General features: G+C 42.7%; 2 protein-coding genes across 3 annotated transcripts in view; one reads left to right on the top strand and one right to left on the bottom strand.

The window, feature by feature from the left end:
• Nucleotides 1-22: 22 nt before the first annotated feature.
• On the bottom strand, nt 23-4,748 carry LOC134032422 (uncharacterized). The gene is made up of 10 exons (XM_062476395.1): nt 4,583-4,748; nt 4,146-4,200; nt 3,821-3,954; nt 3,349-3,484; nt 2,881-3,165; nt 2,285-2,623; nt 1,984-2,165; nt 1,729-1,824; nt 1,543-1,653; nt 23-1,395 (listed from the first exon to the last, which is right to left on the bottom strand). The coding sequence occupies exons 2-10, from the start codon at nt 4,195-4,197 to the stop codon at nt 1,180-1,182; spliced, it is 1,551 nt and encodes a 516-aa protein (XP_062332379.1). The 5' UTR covers nt 4,198-4,200; nt 4,583-4,748; the 3' UTR covers nt 23-1,179.
• A 6,005-nt stretch (nt 4,749-10,753) lies between these two features.
• LOC134032618 (uncharacterized) overlaps nt 10,754-15,420 on the top strand; it is a 30,404-nt gene continuing 25,737 nt past the window's right edge. The window contains exons 1-7 of one of the 2 annotated variants that reach the window (XR_009932038.1): nt 10,754-11,051; nt 11,229-11,516; nt 11,697-11,851; nt 11,982-12,140; nt 12,280-12,321; nt 12,423-12,524; nt 12,780-13,064. Coding sequence is in view for 1 of the 2 variants with exons in the window: in XM_062476632.1 (XP_062332616.1) it covers nt 10,931-11,051; nt 11,229-11,516; nt 11,697-11,851; nt 11,982-12,140; nt 12,280-12,321; nt 12,423-12,524; nt 12,780-12,856 (944 nt within the window). In the remaining variant the exon portion in view is untranslated. The remainder of the gene's footprint in view (nt 11,052-11,228; nt 11,517-11,696; nt 11,852-11,981; nt 12,141-12,279; nt 12,322-12,422; nt 12,525-12,779; nt 13,065-15,420) is intronic. The other variant, XM_062476632.1, reaches the window with a different exon arrangement.

Raw genomic sequence — 15,420 nt, 5'->3', positions numbered from 1 at the left:
CAAGGAAGCACAGCACACACGCAAATTCAGTTGTTTTTCTTGTTATAATCTCGTGTCAATATTCAGTCACATTAATGCTATGTCACAAAACAAGAACAGTCAGAAAATATTTGTCTAAACTCAGTTTAACACAGTAAACAGGGACACTGTTAAGAGTAAGACAACAGTAAACAATCAAGTTATTTTCAGACTATCTGTATATATACTTTATTTGTATATTTGCTCTTCTTAATCTGCCATTTTAGCTTTCCATAACTGTATGTTAAGTGTTAATGCGCAAAAACGGGCATTAATGTTTCCGAAATTGTTTACCCCCAAAATATTTCTGATTGTGTTATTTTACTATTGACTAATTCACTTCTTGATCAGAAGTCGCAAACGCATGCAGGTGGCGGTATACAAAGTATATGTATGTAAATATTGTATCACTGTCTTCTTAGCAATGTTTAATAACTTATGTTTAAGGAACTTAAGTTCCTTACCATGCACCTATGTTTTACATACTAATTGTAACTCTTGAAAATCTACAGCAATGTTGCCCAGTCCTGTTCTTGGAAACCTACTGTCCAGAAGATTCTCTCCAACCCTTTTCTGCTCCTGATTAATGAATCAGGAGCAGTAACTACTTGTGTTGGAGAGATGCTGTTCTCCAGGAACAGGATTGGGAAGCCCTGGACCCATATTTAGCGTAGTGCTGATCCAGGGTCAGGATCCAGCCTGTCCACATCATCTCATTCAAAAGGCACAACTGGTCCTGGATCAGTGTTTCTACTCGAAGACGCTAGATTAAAGCAGGCCCTAATCTACAATATGACGCACATCGACGGCAAATGTACAGCTAGCGTACATGTAAAGTTGTTCCTGAGGGTCTTGAGGTAGGAGGCAGCTGGGCCTGGGAAGAGAAGCATGTGAATGAGGCATTATACAAATATCTAAAAAAAAACTGCAAATCTTGTCAGTAAAAGAATAAGGGGGAAAAACTATTTAAAAAGTCCCGGCGCTGCATCACATTGTGCAACTCTAAAACCAGCCCAGCCCTGGGAAGGTTCGGAAGCTGAAGGCACTATCGTGAGGAAAGCATATTACTACCATTTATTCACCGTGTATGATAGAGATCTTGCATCTCTGTACATTTGTCCTTATGACTCCTCCTCGCCTCTTCCTGCTCCACTCCTGTGTCTAGGAGAAGTTGAGCTTGTCAGAAGTGTAAACACTGCATGTTCCTGAAGTATCGGTGTCCAGCGGAAGAGTAGAAAAGAAGTCTGTTGCTTTGCTCCATCTCTCCTTATCCCCCTCATTTTTTATGTGGAACTGAGCGCAGTCTCCGGATGGGCGGAGGCAGTTGGACGCCCCCGGGACAGAGATGGAAGTCCTCCTCTTCCTGCTGTCTGGGTCCTGAGGGGAGAAGGTGGGAATGACAGGATGGAAGGCACACCGAGGACGGTTTTCTCTTGGTGTGATAACGTTAGGAGAATCTATATGCGGGCAAACAGACACAGGCACACACACACACACACACACAGGAACACACGCTTGCAGTACCTCAGCACTCAGCATGTTGTTGGTATCTTTCTGTCTGTCTGCGACCTGGCCTCCTGTTCTAAGAAGCCCTGGGGAAAGCCTGGGCTCTCTGTCCAAAACTGGGGTGTAGCCCTACACAAACACATACATCCACTGTAAAACAAAGATGAGTACAAGACTGACTGCATTGACATCCAGTGGTCCTACCGAACGAACAGGACTGGAGCTCCATTTTGTAGGGGTCATGGGAAGTTCAGGCTGGTTATTTACGCCAGAGTGCTGGGGACTGGGGGGGCTGAAGTCCTGAAGACAAAACAAGGCAAACCTCTCCTTATCATAACCGCTTCCAAACGTAAACTCCAAAAGACCTCCTCTCCACTGTTCAGAAGGGTGGAGGTGGATGAGAGTGGAATGCCCTCATCCATATTCTTTAGTGCAACACTGCAAGCCTCCTCTGCTCACCTGCATGTTGATACGTGGTGGGTTGGTAGCCTGGGGGTGGTGAGCCCTCAGACCGTTAAGGATCTGGGCAACGCCACAGCTTGGAAAACGTTTCATGAAAAGGATGAAACCAGCCAGGGTCACAAACAGTCCGGAAGGCACCGTTATGGACTTCAGGACCGCTCTCCACCTGGCCGTCTTCTCTGGAGACAGTTGTGGAACACAACAGCAATAGTTGAGACCCCTGAAGAGGTTTGGCTTTTTCTAAGTCTTATGAGAAAGAAAAGTCAACGTCGGTCCTATATTTAGAACCGACACTCACCAATCACATGGAGGGCAGTAGAAGAAACCAGATTCCCCTCCCTATCTCGGATCTCATACAACCCATCGTGCCTTGCACTCAGCCTGGAGATGACCACCTCGTCGACCCCCCTGTTCCTGCTGATAGAGATCAGGCTCCGGTAGCGGGCGTCTTGCTCCACTATCTGCCCGTCACGGATCAGCTGCATGGGGCCGCGGGGAGGGTAAAGGTCAAAGGTGGAGACGGGAGAGTCGCCATGGTGCGGGGTGGGGGTGAAAATGAGGTGGGCATGGGGAAGGGGCAGAAAGAGGGGGATGTTTAGAGACTCCTTGGGGAAGTGGGTAACATTAAAGGTATGTCCTGCAACCCAACAGAGAGGAGGTGTTGAGGGGTGAGAGAAAATGAAAAAATGGAATGGAGGCGGAAATGAAGAAGAAAGAAATAGGGAGAACAAGGACAGGAGGGGAGGTTCAGGATGAAAGGAAAGAATAGATAGGCACACGTGTTACAAATAGGACAAAAAGCTTCAGTTTGGCATTTTTACTGGCCCGTTTGGCATCTTCCATGGCCCTCCATCTCTCTCCATCTCTTTCTCATCCCTCCATTCCGGTGCTCACCATGGACGGCAAGGGTGCTCCGAGAGAGGACCTTCCCGTTGTCGTCGCGGACAGTGTAGTTTCCCATGTCAGCCTGTGTTACCATCTCCGCCACCCAGACCCTCCCGTCCTGCTGGACTCGACCCCGGCTTCCTACAGCGCTCTCAGGGTCTGACTGGTTCCACAGGACCACCGGCGGGGACTCTGGAGGGGAGCCGCGAGGTACGAACTCCAGGAGGGAGCCCTCTTTTGGGATGCTGTACTGGAAGGTCTCACCATATCCCCGTCTGACACTTTTTATACAGTCTAAGAAAGGTGGATAAAGGGAGGGGAAGGAGCAGTTAAGCTAAAGAGACAGAGATAGATAAGTAGAGAGAGTGTGAGAAACCGAATAGCTTTGAAGAAGCTAAGCACACAGCACAATACATTATATCAAATTCCACTTTATCGCCGAAAAGGGTCAACGTACCCAAATGTAAAAGGTTATACCTGAGACAGTGAGACGTACAGTCTCATAAGTGAACCCAGAGGGAAGTTTGATCGAGTAGAGCCCCTGGTCACTGTGTGTGACTTCTTTCAGTAGTAACGTCCGGTCTCTGGTCCATTCGAACCGTGGGTCCTTCACCTAGAAAAGTGCAGCAGAGCAACTATGTCACAGATAAATGGCCTGACTGTATTTCTTTACTCTATGGAAAATAATTTCTCCCTGTTTTAATTTTGTTTTTGTTTGTCTATTGTATATGTGTTCGTTTGTTCTCATTTCTATACTTGAATAGTAACAAAATATGTATACCGTTTGCCGTATACATAGAATCTGAAACATTGAAATATGTATATGTGAGATAGATTCTGAACACTAATAAAATATAAAGAAAAAAGAAAAAAAGAAAAGTGCAGCAGAGATGCGGACTGCAGACACGTCAACACATACACACAGACACCACACGTACATTATACTCACATCGTTTTTATCCAGTAGCACTCTTCTTGGTCCTGGGGGGTAATTGGGAGTAAAAGTCACTATTCTTGAAGCAGAGTAGACAGGCAAACGGAAATCCCGGCCAGCACACACTCTCTGGAAGTCTTCATTCTCCGCTGGGGAAAAGTAAGAGAGATGAAGACATCATTGGCATGATCAAAACGCATTATAGTAGAAGAAGAACACATTTAAGTCACACTAAGGGGCAAGAGGAAAAAGAGAGAGCATTCTTATGAAATGATGTGGAAGGAACTTGGTGGTATAGTAACAAACGTTGCAAAAGCATTGTAGCAAAAGTGGAACTCACTATTGGAAAGAGGAATATTGAAGAAAGTACTCAACAGGATAAACAGCAGCATGTTCTGTAGGAGTAATGTCAACAACGGAGATAGCTGTAGTATCATATATATGGCTTATTCCACAAAAACTAAGTTAGTAGGCCTATGCATACTGCAATAACACTAACAGTATTCCATGTATTATTATTATGCATCCCCAGTCTCCACTACCACCCAGCCAGCAAACACGGCACATGGTCAATTAATCAACTACACAAGGGGGTGCTGCTAGACTATTTCTGTGCATTACCATAATTCCAATGGTATGTCAAAGTAGGCTACCTAATCCAAATAGGCAAATATACTGTACCGAAGCTAACACAATCGAAGACTAAATTAATCGAATATCACCAAAACGGTACTTGACAATTCGTTAAACATAATTGTAAGAAGACAACATACTTACCAGCGCGTGACTGCAAAAATATATCTATTAGTGGGACATTATCCAATACCATAGGTCGATACTGTTTATTGGATATTTGTCATCAAATTATTTTGGGGTATAGTGTAATCCTAGCCAGTGGCCAACAGTGCGCATGGGCGTGCAGGCTGTGACGTATTTCTCTGCCCAGGCACTTCCCTTTTTCCACCAACCCACAGAACCTGAAAACGAAGAGGCACGCCCCATTCCGGACAGTTGGCTACACTGAAGCCAGCGAAAACAGCATCAACATCTTTTGTAAACTTTTAGAACAAATGTGGGTTTTTTACTGCCTTGTACGTTAATATGTAGATACACACCTATATTATAGAATTCCGGTTTTAAAATTCAATAAGGATATGCCTAGAAATGTAAAGCTAATTTTCCTGATTTTAGCAATTAGCCAGGGGGTCAGTTTTTTTAAAGATCCTGTAAAGTGGACCTGGAAACGAGTTTTAAGTTTGCCACATCACAGAATGTGTTTTTAACTACCCATCCAATTTAGAATGAAAAAATAACACCGACAAGTATGTTAAATTAGGCTTTGAAATCGTGAAAGTCTTCTCTGCTTGAGACTGGGGGGGGGGGGCGTGTCGCCTGAAGGAGCTGAAGAAGCTCCGCCCCTCGCTGCCTAGTGCCTACCTCCGACCCAGATAATGGACGCTATGTCAAGCCGAACAAAACCGTATAGAATTAGAATTTATTTGTTCAATGAGTGAAAGTGCATATAAATGAAATGTTCCCCTGAGCTGTAACAGTAAAAATGGACACCAGAGACAACAGACAGTGAGCTCTCCAACTAGGCTACTTCTAACACATTAGCTACCATTTCACGAAAATACCATCATTCTACACCGAGTAGCCTAATATCAATTTAGCGGTTTGCACTAACTCATAGCAGAGATACCTCTGGAAAAGTTATTTCGTATAATTATAACAAGCACACAGAACTGAGTGATGAACTGCTGGCGGCGGTGGATGGTCCAGGTGCGACCGGAGGATGAACGGCCGGAGGGGCGATGCTCGGTACGGCTCCGCGCTGCAAGAGAAGCCGTGTGTTGGTGAACCCCGTCTGTCTCTGGTCCATGTTGAAACTGTCCGCTGTGAAATGGTCAGTGCAGAGGCGGCTGTTGGAGTTTATCCGAAGCTTTCCATGAGCGTGTCTCTTCACAAAATCTATCCTCCTATTTTTCCTTTCATTATCAATAGTGAACTTAAATGGCGTTGCAGCGCAGCTGTAGTTCTTGCATCCAGGGAAGATGCAGTTGCGGGTGGTGGGAGACATCCTGAAGCTAGCTAGCTAGCTGATGTAGGCTACAATAACAGTGCAGCAGGAGGAGCCATTCAGTGATCTGACGTAGATAGGGCGAATTGACGTAGATAGGGCATTTTTTAGCTCCGCCCATTAAAACCTGATCTGAAAACGGAAGAGAAACTGTTCTTCGGTTTAACTCCACATTTCAGTGTGACAAAGTTTTAGCGCTTTGCACATGCTTTCAGGAACTCATTTCACACGTATATAATGTACTTAGAAGCAAAACATGGAATTTACTTTACAGGATCTTTAAATAACCATAACTTGCTCAATTTGCCACTGCATACTTCTATTCTTAAAAAAAAAAAAACATAATTATTAATAAGTATGCAGTGGCATAACGACATCTCTGACGTTGATAACAAACCAAACCGTTTCAAAATCGGTTGAAAATTGAGCAGGTTATTTAAAAAGTACATGTAGCACCAACACATTGTACTTATGGGTGAGCGAGTTGACTGTAGCAAGATGGCCGCCATGTATGGACGTTCGACTCCGTTGGCCGGCAACGCGGACGAGACATCTACCCTTTATATATCTATGGAGAGAACTTTTTTTTAATTTTTAATTTTTTTTTTTTTTTATTCAGATCAAATACAAACAATCCAGGCACTTAAGCAGTAATTTCCAAGCCAATGAATATATCTCCTGCCTCAGTTTGAACAAGAATAACACCCATAGACAGATATAGACAATACTTGACAACAACCAAAAACAAAACAATACAAATAATATCTACATAACAAACACAAGGACAAATAAAATTACAAATAAACATATACATAATATCTATACATATACACAACGTAGGGTCATCTCAGATTAATTTAAAGGTATCTAACAAGGAAAACAGCTTAATAGCTTTCTTGACTTTGATCAGCTTTAGGGATTTACTTAAAGATTTTAACCCATTCTTCCAATGATTCAAGATGGGTTTAGTTTTAAAGTATCTACACTACTCTACAAGAACTTCCCCAATAAGATCACAACATTGAGAACAAAATCTAAGTTCTTGTCCTCCACAAAAACACAAAACTTGATCGTCTGTACTGTCAAGGATGGCATTATAATATCTTTGGATTGTAGCCAGCTCCACATATTATTCCAGAAGGACTGCACCAATTCACATTGAAAGAACACATGTTCTAAACTTTCTACTTCCTCAACACAAAATACACAAGCATCTGCTTCAAAACCAAATCTTAATCTTAAGAATTTGTTTGTTGGACAGATCTCATTTAAAATCTTGAAGCATATCTCTTTTACCTTAGTGGATATGAAATATACCTTGTTCTTGTTTTCTTAATTTCCTCCACAGAGAGATCTTTGAGGATATATTTTCTTCTCACAGAGTCTGGATAATATTTCTTAAGAAGCATACTTTTAACAGTTAGTACACTTATTATCATAAAAGTCAACACCATCAATGGAAAGCTGCCGTAACATAGGAGTAACCTTTGAGTTCAAAATGTCTTCCCTAATTATTGATCTTAATGCGAGTGGTATGGCTCTTACAAATTTATCATAAATACTATCAGAACATTGGAAACCAAATTTTCGACAGAACTCCTCACACCGTAACAAATTCCCATTGTCATCCATAAAGTGAGCAACCGCCCAAATCCCCCTTGACCACCATTCCTCCATGAATACAGATTTTTTACTGACCAATATATATCTATTGTTCCACACTGGTGTATTATGTGGCGTAAAATTATGCCTGTACAATAATTTGTCTATGGAGAGAACTGCCACTCTCGGGGAAACTTCCGGGTTCAGAACTGTTTGCAGTTCCACTCTAGTTCCATATGAGGGCGCTAACGGTCGAGTGCAGAATGAATGGAGGTCTATGGAGCTACACCCCTCAAAATCCACTTTTCTCAGGATATAATTTTTTTTCTAGTAATTTGAATTTTGAATTCGAAAGGGGAGGCAAAACAATTATACACTGCTGGGTGTTAGATTTTTTTGAAGTCGCCTTTCTGTTCTAAAAAGCCTTTTAAAATGTCATTGACGTCATACACATCATACGACAAGAGATATTGTTTTACGGCAAGCTCTGGTCACTTCCTTTTTTCTCTCGAGCTATCGACAACACAGCTGACAAGTTAGGCTCTCCTTGTCAATACACATGCTACAAAGAGTTTTGGGTTGCTAATGTTGTTGCTAATGTTGCTAATCCTCTGACATTCTGATTCTGCTTCGGATGCCATCAAGCGGTAGCCTGGCTCTGCCCTCCTACGTACTTCTGCTCAATTTTCATTTTGCTTCTGTACTAGGTCTGGCCATGAGGTATGTAAGTCAGATTTTTCAGGTTGATTTTCTACCGGCGAATCAGCGAACAGAGGGAGTGGCTGAGAACGATGACGTTGATGTCGTGCGCTAGTTTGTGTTGTAGTTCCGTAATGGCGGCGGAGAAAGATGCGAGCAAAGCCATTCGGTCCGTTGTGGCAACGCTGCCGAATATCCAACAGCTAAAGCCGGAGCAAGAACAAGTTTTGTTGGTGGCCATGATGTTGTGGCCCTCCTCCCCACGGGGTTCGGGAACAGTTTGATTTTCCAGCTACGGCAGCTAGCTCTGTTACAGTAGTGGTGAAGGAATTGGCTAAGGCGAACGCTAGCGATTGGTTATGGCAGATCAGAGTGGCTCTGGGCAGATCCAATAGTTTTAAACTTCAACAGAGTACCCGCCTACAAGGAAGTCAACGCTTGTCAATGGAGCGAGGCCAGACTCTCTGTACAAATGCAATGTACGAGAGTCTCGTTAGGACCAAGCTAATCAAGCGGGATCTCTGGTCGTAGTCAGTCCTTCACTAACCAATCAGCATTCATTAGCAGAATGCTAGCGTGTTATGGGCAACAACGACTCACCCTGTAAGAAATAGAAAGGACATAAGTGCTCGTTCATTCAATTTTTGACCTATAATCCATGTTGAACATATAAAAACTACAATAAAATCTGAGATTTCTCAACGACAATCAGGTGAAAGAGACAAATTTAGCCGTTTAGCTCCATAGACTCCCATTCATTCTGCACCCGACCGAGATCACTCACAGTGGAACTGCAACAAAATTCGGTACAATGGGGCTTAACCCTCGTGCTGCCTTCGGGTCACATGACCCAAAGGTTCATAACGAACCATCGTTGTGTTTACCCAATTTTACCCAATACAAAAACAAATAAAAATAATTTTCTTTTAACCTTCGCAATGTGGGGGGTCTGAGACAGCCCAACGGTTAAAAGAAAATGCTTCACTTTGTTTTTGTATGCGGTAAAGTTGTCGCAATACGACGGTGGGTCACAATGACTGATGGGTCAGAACGACCCGAAGATAACACAAGGGTTAATAGGGAGTGGCCAGGCTCTCCTTAAACAGGCTCTGGTAAAAGCGTTGTCATACTCATAATTCTAGTCAGAATATGAGTCTGATACCGCTCCGTTGGGCTGTGAGTATGGGGTGTGTTTCAACTGAACCCGGAAAAAAAATGCCTCTTCGCTCAATTGGATAGACCTACAACCAATCAGAGCAACGTAGTATGTTGTTTGTTGATAAAATGAATTCAACCCAAGCGTTCTTTGGTGACGTGGTTGATTATGTTACTGTTGATCATCTGTCCTTCATCGTATAAAGCTCGCCCTGACAATTTGATTGGTCCAAACAGCTCTTGTTCGGACATAGTTTTTCCCCAACCGAGCGACCCCAGACCCAACTTCCCGCCCAAAATATTTTGTGGGCGGGGCTAAGTTCGGCTGGCACCCAGGCTAGTTGTGGACGATAATGGGGTCTGGAACGTTGGCGAGTTTGAATAGACGATAATGGGTCCGCTTGAAATGAAATTATTGATTTTTGCATTACAATTTCTTTTCTATATCAGGTGCTGTCTTGGAGACTGTCTTGGAGACTGTCTGTTATGGCGTGGAATATGTTATTCCATCAAATTACGAATACCATTTAATACTTTCCAACCTGTTCTTCAAGCCAACATACCCCGAGGGATCACCCAAGACACTAGTGTTAGACAAATTGGAGGTGAGCAGTGTTTGAAATTAACTTATTGATGGCAAACTGTGTGAAGGCCTGACCTGAGGCCTGTTCCTTAAAGCGAGTTTACCAAATAAGACAGATTTATGTCAATTAGTCGGACTCATTTGTAGTTCATTCGGTTACATGGCACAAAGCTAGCTTAACGTAGATCGAACTCAGTTACTACGGTAACTTAAGCTTCGAAACTAGCCTGGTCCGGGGCACAACCTTTGTTTTCACAACCTTTTCTTGTGAAAATCCCAGTTAGTGACTTGCATGACTTATGAACAGTGATCTTGCACTACTTACTGCAGATCCATGGCTTACCTAGAAGCTATTTCAATGGAATTTATTATTTGTCCTCAGGCTTTCTCTGGTAGGAAACAATGGGAAGACAATTCTTTAGTCTGAGAAAACAACCAGTTCTATAAGCCACTGATCTCTATCTTTGCAAAGTCTGGTGTAAGCAAGACTACCTGTTTACTGGAAAAACAACATTATGATTCCATTTATTTCCCTATATTTTTCATATTGTTGTTATGCATCTGGGACGTTGTATGAAAATGTGCTCTCAATGCAAAATTTTAAATAATTGTAATTATTCCCATTAGCTAAAAGACCCACGTTACAAAGTCACCTTCTCGACCTTGAAAATACCATTTATAACAGAAAAGGACAATGGATCTCCTCAGACTGGAAGTTACTGTTGAGAGGACCTGCATTTATTACAGCCACATTGAAACTTCAGCTGTTTCGTTCATGGGAAGCCATTGAGGTTCTTCCCAACATTATGTTGAGGGGTTCTATCCCAACCCTTATTGCTTCCTCTGTTTTTCAGATTGTTTTTCCGAAGATGAAGTCGGTTACAGCAGTTCCTGGCACTTGGGCACAGTTGTCAATCAAGCTACCTTAGACTTCCTGCCTTTAAACTCTTCCTCTGAGCCAGTGGTACTCTGGAATCAAACAGACACCCAGGCTGGCATACAGGGCATGGGGATGATGGAAAGTCACTCATGGGTGGTATTGCGTGCCACCCAAAAGCATCAGGGCCACTATACCTTCAGAAACAGCGATGGGCAATTTCTGTCCAGAAAAAAACTGGAAGTGAAAGGTGAGGGTCTCCGATTGTAGGCTTTGCCCTATTGCTCTCACTTCCTAAAATGTACGTGACCGTATGTGCACTGTTACGGTCTGGTAAATGTTGGTCATCATTCGGTATACCGTGTGTTGTTTTTCTTATCCTATCGTCTCTTACTCAACATTTTCTCATGTTTCTCTTCTCTCTCAGAACAGGTTGAGTGGTACACTCTGGAACGTGGTGAGACACTCAACATCTATATCTTCCTGGACTCCACCCAGTTCAACCTCAACTATTTTCAGGAAGGGGACCCAGAGGCCACACTTCTGATTAGAAAGGGAATAGAGATGTATGATGATCCCACCCGAAATACGCTTGAGATGTGGGAGAGCGGTTTTCGTTTCCAAATGTCAAATTTAGAGAACCAGGATTCTGGCAAGTTTGAACTCAGAGACCAGGACAACAACTTGGCTTTAGTAGTTTGGCTGAAGGTAAAACGTAAGTGGCAATACAGATTAATCTGTGTGTAAAAGATACCAGCAGTTTTTCTACTTTCATTTACATCCACACACAAAACCATCTCCTGCTGAGATGACCTCATTCTGACGGTGGGATGTTTTGATATTTTAAGCTACAATATTGTACACTAAGTGATTTTTTTCATTCCCTGTCTTTCAGCTCTTATTCCTGTGGTGACTTACATTTATGTGGGAGTTTCAGTCGTTATCCTGGTGGGTATCTGTTGTTGTGTGAGGAAGTGCTGCTGTAAGAGGAACGCCTCCAAACGAAACGCCTCTGTTTCCACGTTGGGGCAGGTCGTGGTCCACCAAGACGTAAGTTAAGTGTTCTAGTCAATGAGGGAAGTGGTAAGGGAAGAAGGCAAAGCACCAGTCATTTGGTTCCTAGCTAGTTTGCTAAACATGTTGGTTTTCTCTCTTGTTCATGTTGGTGTACATTTCACAGGAAACCTGTCACATGACCAGTCAACCCTCAGGCCCAAGTCACGCCAGACCCCCATATTTTCAGAGTTATGCTAGTGAACCGGTCGTCACAATATCCCCCGCAGCACCCTCCGGCCCAACGTATCCCTACCAGCCCACTCCTCCTTCCCCCAATCAATCGGTAGGTGGTCACTGATAATATCCTTTTCCCTTCTGCACATCGATCCTTTTTCACTCCACGAACATTCATGTTTGTTTATTTACCTAAACCTGATGGATGTTTTTCTCTCTCCTCTGTCTTTGGCACCTGTCAAAACCAGTCCAATGACACGCCGACCCTTAAGGATGACCCCCACACTCAGGTATCTAAAGTCACCCCATGCACTTGTATGTGTGTTATGCAAGCCATCCACACAGTTTGACCGCTTGTTTCATGTTCCCTTTCTTATCTTTCTCTGTTCAGGTGTCCACCTCCACAGGACTGGATCCTCCTTCGTTCTCTCTGGGTTTCGACTGCCTCTCTTCGGATTTTGAGACTCAGTTCAAGCTTTCTCAGACATTAACCCTTGTGCTGCCTTCGGGTCACATGACCCAAAGGTTCATAACGAACCATTGTTGTGTTTACCCAATTTTACCCAATACAAAAACAAATAAAAATAATTTTCTTTTAACCTTTGCAATGTGGGGGGTCTGAGACAGCCCGACGGTTAAAAGAAAATGCTTCACTTTGTTTTTGTATGCGGGAAAGTTGTCGCAATACAACGGTGGGTCACAATGACTGATGGGTCAGAATGACCCGAAGATAACACAAGGGTAAAACCACCACACTGACCTCTTGTCCAGCTCAGACCCTTTCTCCTCTGCAGATGTCTACAACTCTGACAAACTGAACTTCCTGTAAAAGAAAATACTGGATTTGGTGGGACCCTACCACATGTAGTTATTTTCTTGTCTGGTCACGTCTGTTATGTGGCCGAATTCTATGGATAAGTATGAATTATTTTATAGTTCATTTATTGTTTAAGCATATGTGGGCACCTTCTAAGGATTCTACAAGTCTACATTGTTGAGTTTAGGATGAGTGTAAGCCAAATCACCATCTCCAGTTTTAATACATTTATATTTTCCGCTTTTATATTTCTCTTCTCTGAGAATTTGTGCCTTTTTTATCATTTTTTTTGTGCTCGGGTGGATTATCCAATATTTTGTACTGTGACTATTCACACCAGTTAGCAGTCACTTCTGTGAACCTAACTGCATATACATCTATATACGTATATCTACCTCCTTGCCTTATAGCCTTGGTGCTGCCTGTCCTGGTTTGCTTGCCAGGCCTTTCTGACCTCATATACTATTGGACAACTCAATGTCTCATATAGAAACTATTTTAACTTTGTGTTGTTTTTGTTTTGTTATATTATTCTAAAGATGTTGTCTGCACTTAGCTTCTCTGTCTACATCAGCAAAACAAAAATAACTAAGCACTAATACCTATCACTGTTGTTTTTCAGTAAAAAAAAGTATATATAGTGCATGATTATGAAAGTAGCCTACTGATATCAAATATATTGTATCATAATGGGTTTAATCTGTTACCGTTGTTAAGTGCGATTAAATAGTGCAACTTCTAGTGATAAAATGTACAGTATTTAGTCTTCACTAACCCTCTCCCTAGTATCCACACTGTTTCACGTTCGCTTACATTTCTGAATGTAGGCCATTTGTGTTGGAGTGCTGAGATTAGCATCAGATTATAGTAAATTAAAGTTTTTAGCTGTCCCTTTTTTTGTCTGTTTCCTACTTGGTCGTTTGTAAATCGGTGAGGATTAGGAGCATTGTTTTGTTTAATACTGGCTTACAGGGATCTCAAGTTTGTGCTGGTGTTTCCGATGTTTGTGCTGGTGTTTCTGGTTGATAGGTGGCATTTAACTCTGTATAACTCGACAGCTCTCAACTCGAAGAAAACTTACCTCCGTAGGCCTGCGCCTCATCCATTAATCGTACAGGTGTATCTCAATAAATTATAATATCATCAAAAAGTTGATTTATTTCAGTAATTCGATTCAAAAAGTGAAACTCCTACATTATATAGATTCATTACACACAGACTGATATATTTCAAGTGTTTATTTATTTTAATATTGATGATTATAACTGCCAGCTAATGAAAACCCAAAATTCAGTATCTCAGAAAATTTGAATATTGTGAAAAAGTTCAATATTGAAGACTCATGGTGTCACACTCTAATCAGCTAATTAACTCAAAACACCTGCAAAGGTTTCCTGAGCCTTTAAATGGTCTCTCAGTTTGGTTCAGTAGACTACACAATAATGGGGAAGACTGCTGACTTGACAGTTGTCCAGAAGACAATCAGAAGACACCCTGCACAAGGAGGGTAAGACACAAAAGGTAATTGCTAAAGAAGCTGGCTGTTCACAGGGTGCTGTATCCAAGCACATTAATGGAAAGTTGAATGGAAGGAAAAAATGTGGTAGAAAAAGGTGCACAAGCAACAGGGATAACCGCAGCCTTGAGAGGATTGTGAAACGAAGGACATTCAAGAATTTGGGGGAGATTCACAAGGAGTGGACTGCAGTTGGAGTCCATGCTTCAAGAGCCACCACACACAGAGGTATTCAGGAAATGGGCTTCAGCTGTCGCATTCCTTGTGTCAAGCCACTCTTGAACTACAGACAACGTCAGAGGCGTCTTACGTGGGCTAAGGACAAAAAGGACTGGACTGTTGCTCAGTGGTCTCGGAGGAGAGTAAACTGTGCATTTCATTTGGAAGTCAAGGTCCCAGAGTCTGGAAGAAGAGAGGAGAGGCACAGAATCCAAGTTGCTTGAGGTCCAGTGTCAAGTTTCCACAGTCAGTGATGGTTTGGGGTGCCATGTCATCTGCTGGTGTTGGTCCACTGTTTTCTCAGGTCCAAGGTCAGCACAACCGTCTACCAGGAAGGTTTACAGCACTTCATGCTTCCCTCTGCTGACCAGTTTTATGGAGATGTGGATTTCATTTTCCAGCAGGACTTGGCACCTGCACACACTGCCAAAGGTACCAGAGGCGTTTTGTTTGTGCTTGATTGGCCAGCAAACTCGCCTGACCTAAACCCCATGTTGTGAAGAGGAAGATGCGAGACACCAGACCCAACAACGCAGAAGAGCTGAAGGCTGCTATCAGATCAACCTGGGCTTCCATAACACCTCAGCAGTGCCACAGACTGATCGCCTCCATGCCACGCCGCATTGCTACAGTAATTCATGCAAAAGGAGCCCCGACCAAGTATTGAGTGTGCATGTTCATACTTTTCAGTAGTCCAACATTTCTGTGTTAAATCATTTTTTGTATTTTTTTTATTTGAGTGCTGTATTGATGTTACACATTTCTCAGGAATGGTCTAGTTCAGTGATTTCCAACTTTAGGCCCAATCCCAATGACCTCCTTAACCCTTGTGTTCTC

This window comes from Osmerus eperlanus, chromosome 13 (assembly GCF_963692335.1).
Source record: "Osmerus eperlanus chromosome 13, fOsmEpe2.1, whole genome shotgun sequence".
Taxonomy (NCBI): Eukaryota; Metazoa; Chordata; class Actinopteri; order Osmeriformes; family Osmeridae; genus Osmerus; species Osmerus eperlanus.
The sequence above is the reverse complement of the archived record's forward strand: the minus strand, read 5'-3'. Positions and strand labels throughout refer to the sequence as shown.

What these genes read in the sequence shown, in the direction of transcription:
- LOC134032422 (XM_062476395.1), bottom strand. Translation starts at nt 4,197, where the DNA reads ATGCTGCTGTTTATCCTGTTGAGTACTTTCTTCAATATTCCTCTTTCC. An exon ending in CACCACGTATCAACATGCAG is followed by an intron (nt 1,825 to 1,983) that starts GTGAGCAGAGGA and finishes TTTTGTCTTCAG; the next exon opens with GACTTCAGCCCCCCCAGTCC. An exon ending in ACAACATGCTGAGTGCTGAG is followed by an intron (nt 1,396 to 1,542) that starts GTACTGCAAGCG and finishes TTCTCCCCTCAG; the next exon opens with GACCCAGACAGCAGGAAGAG.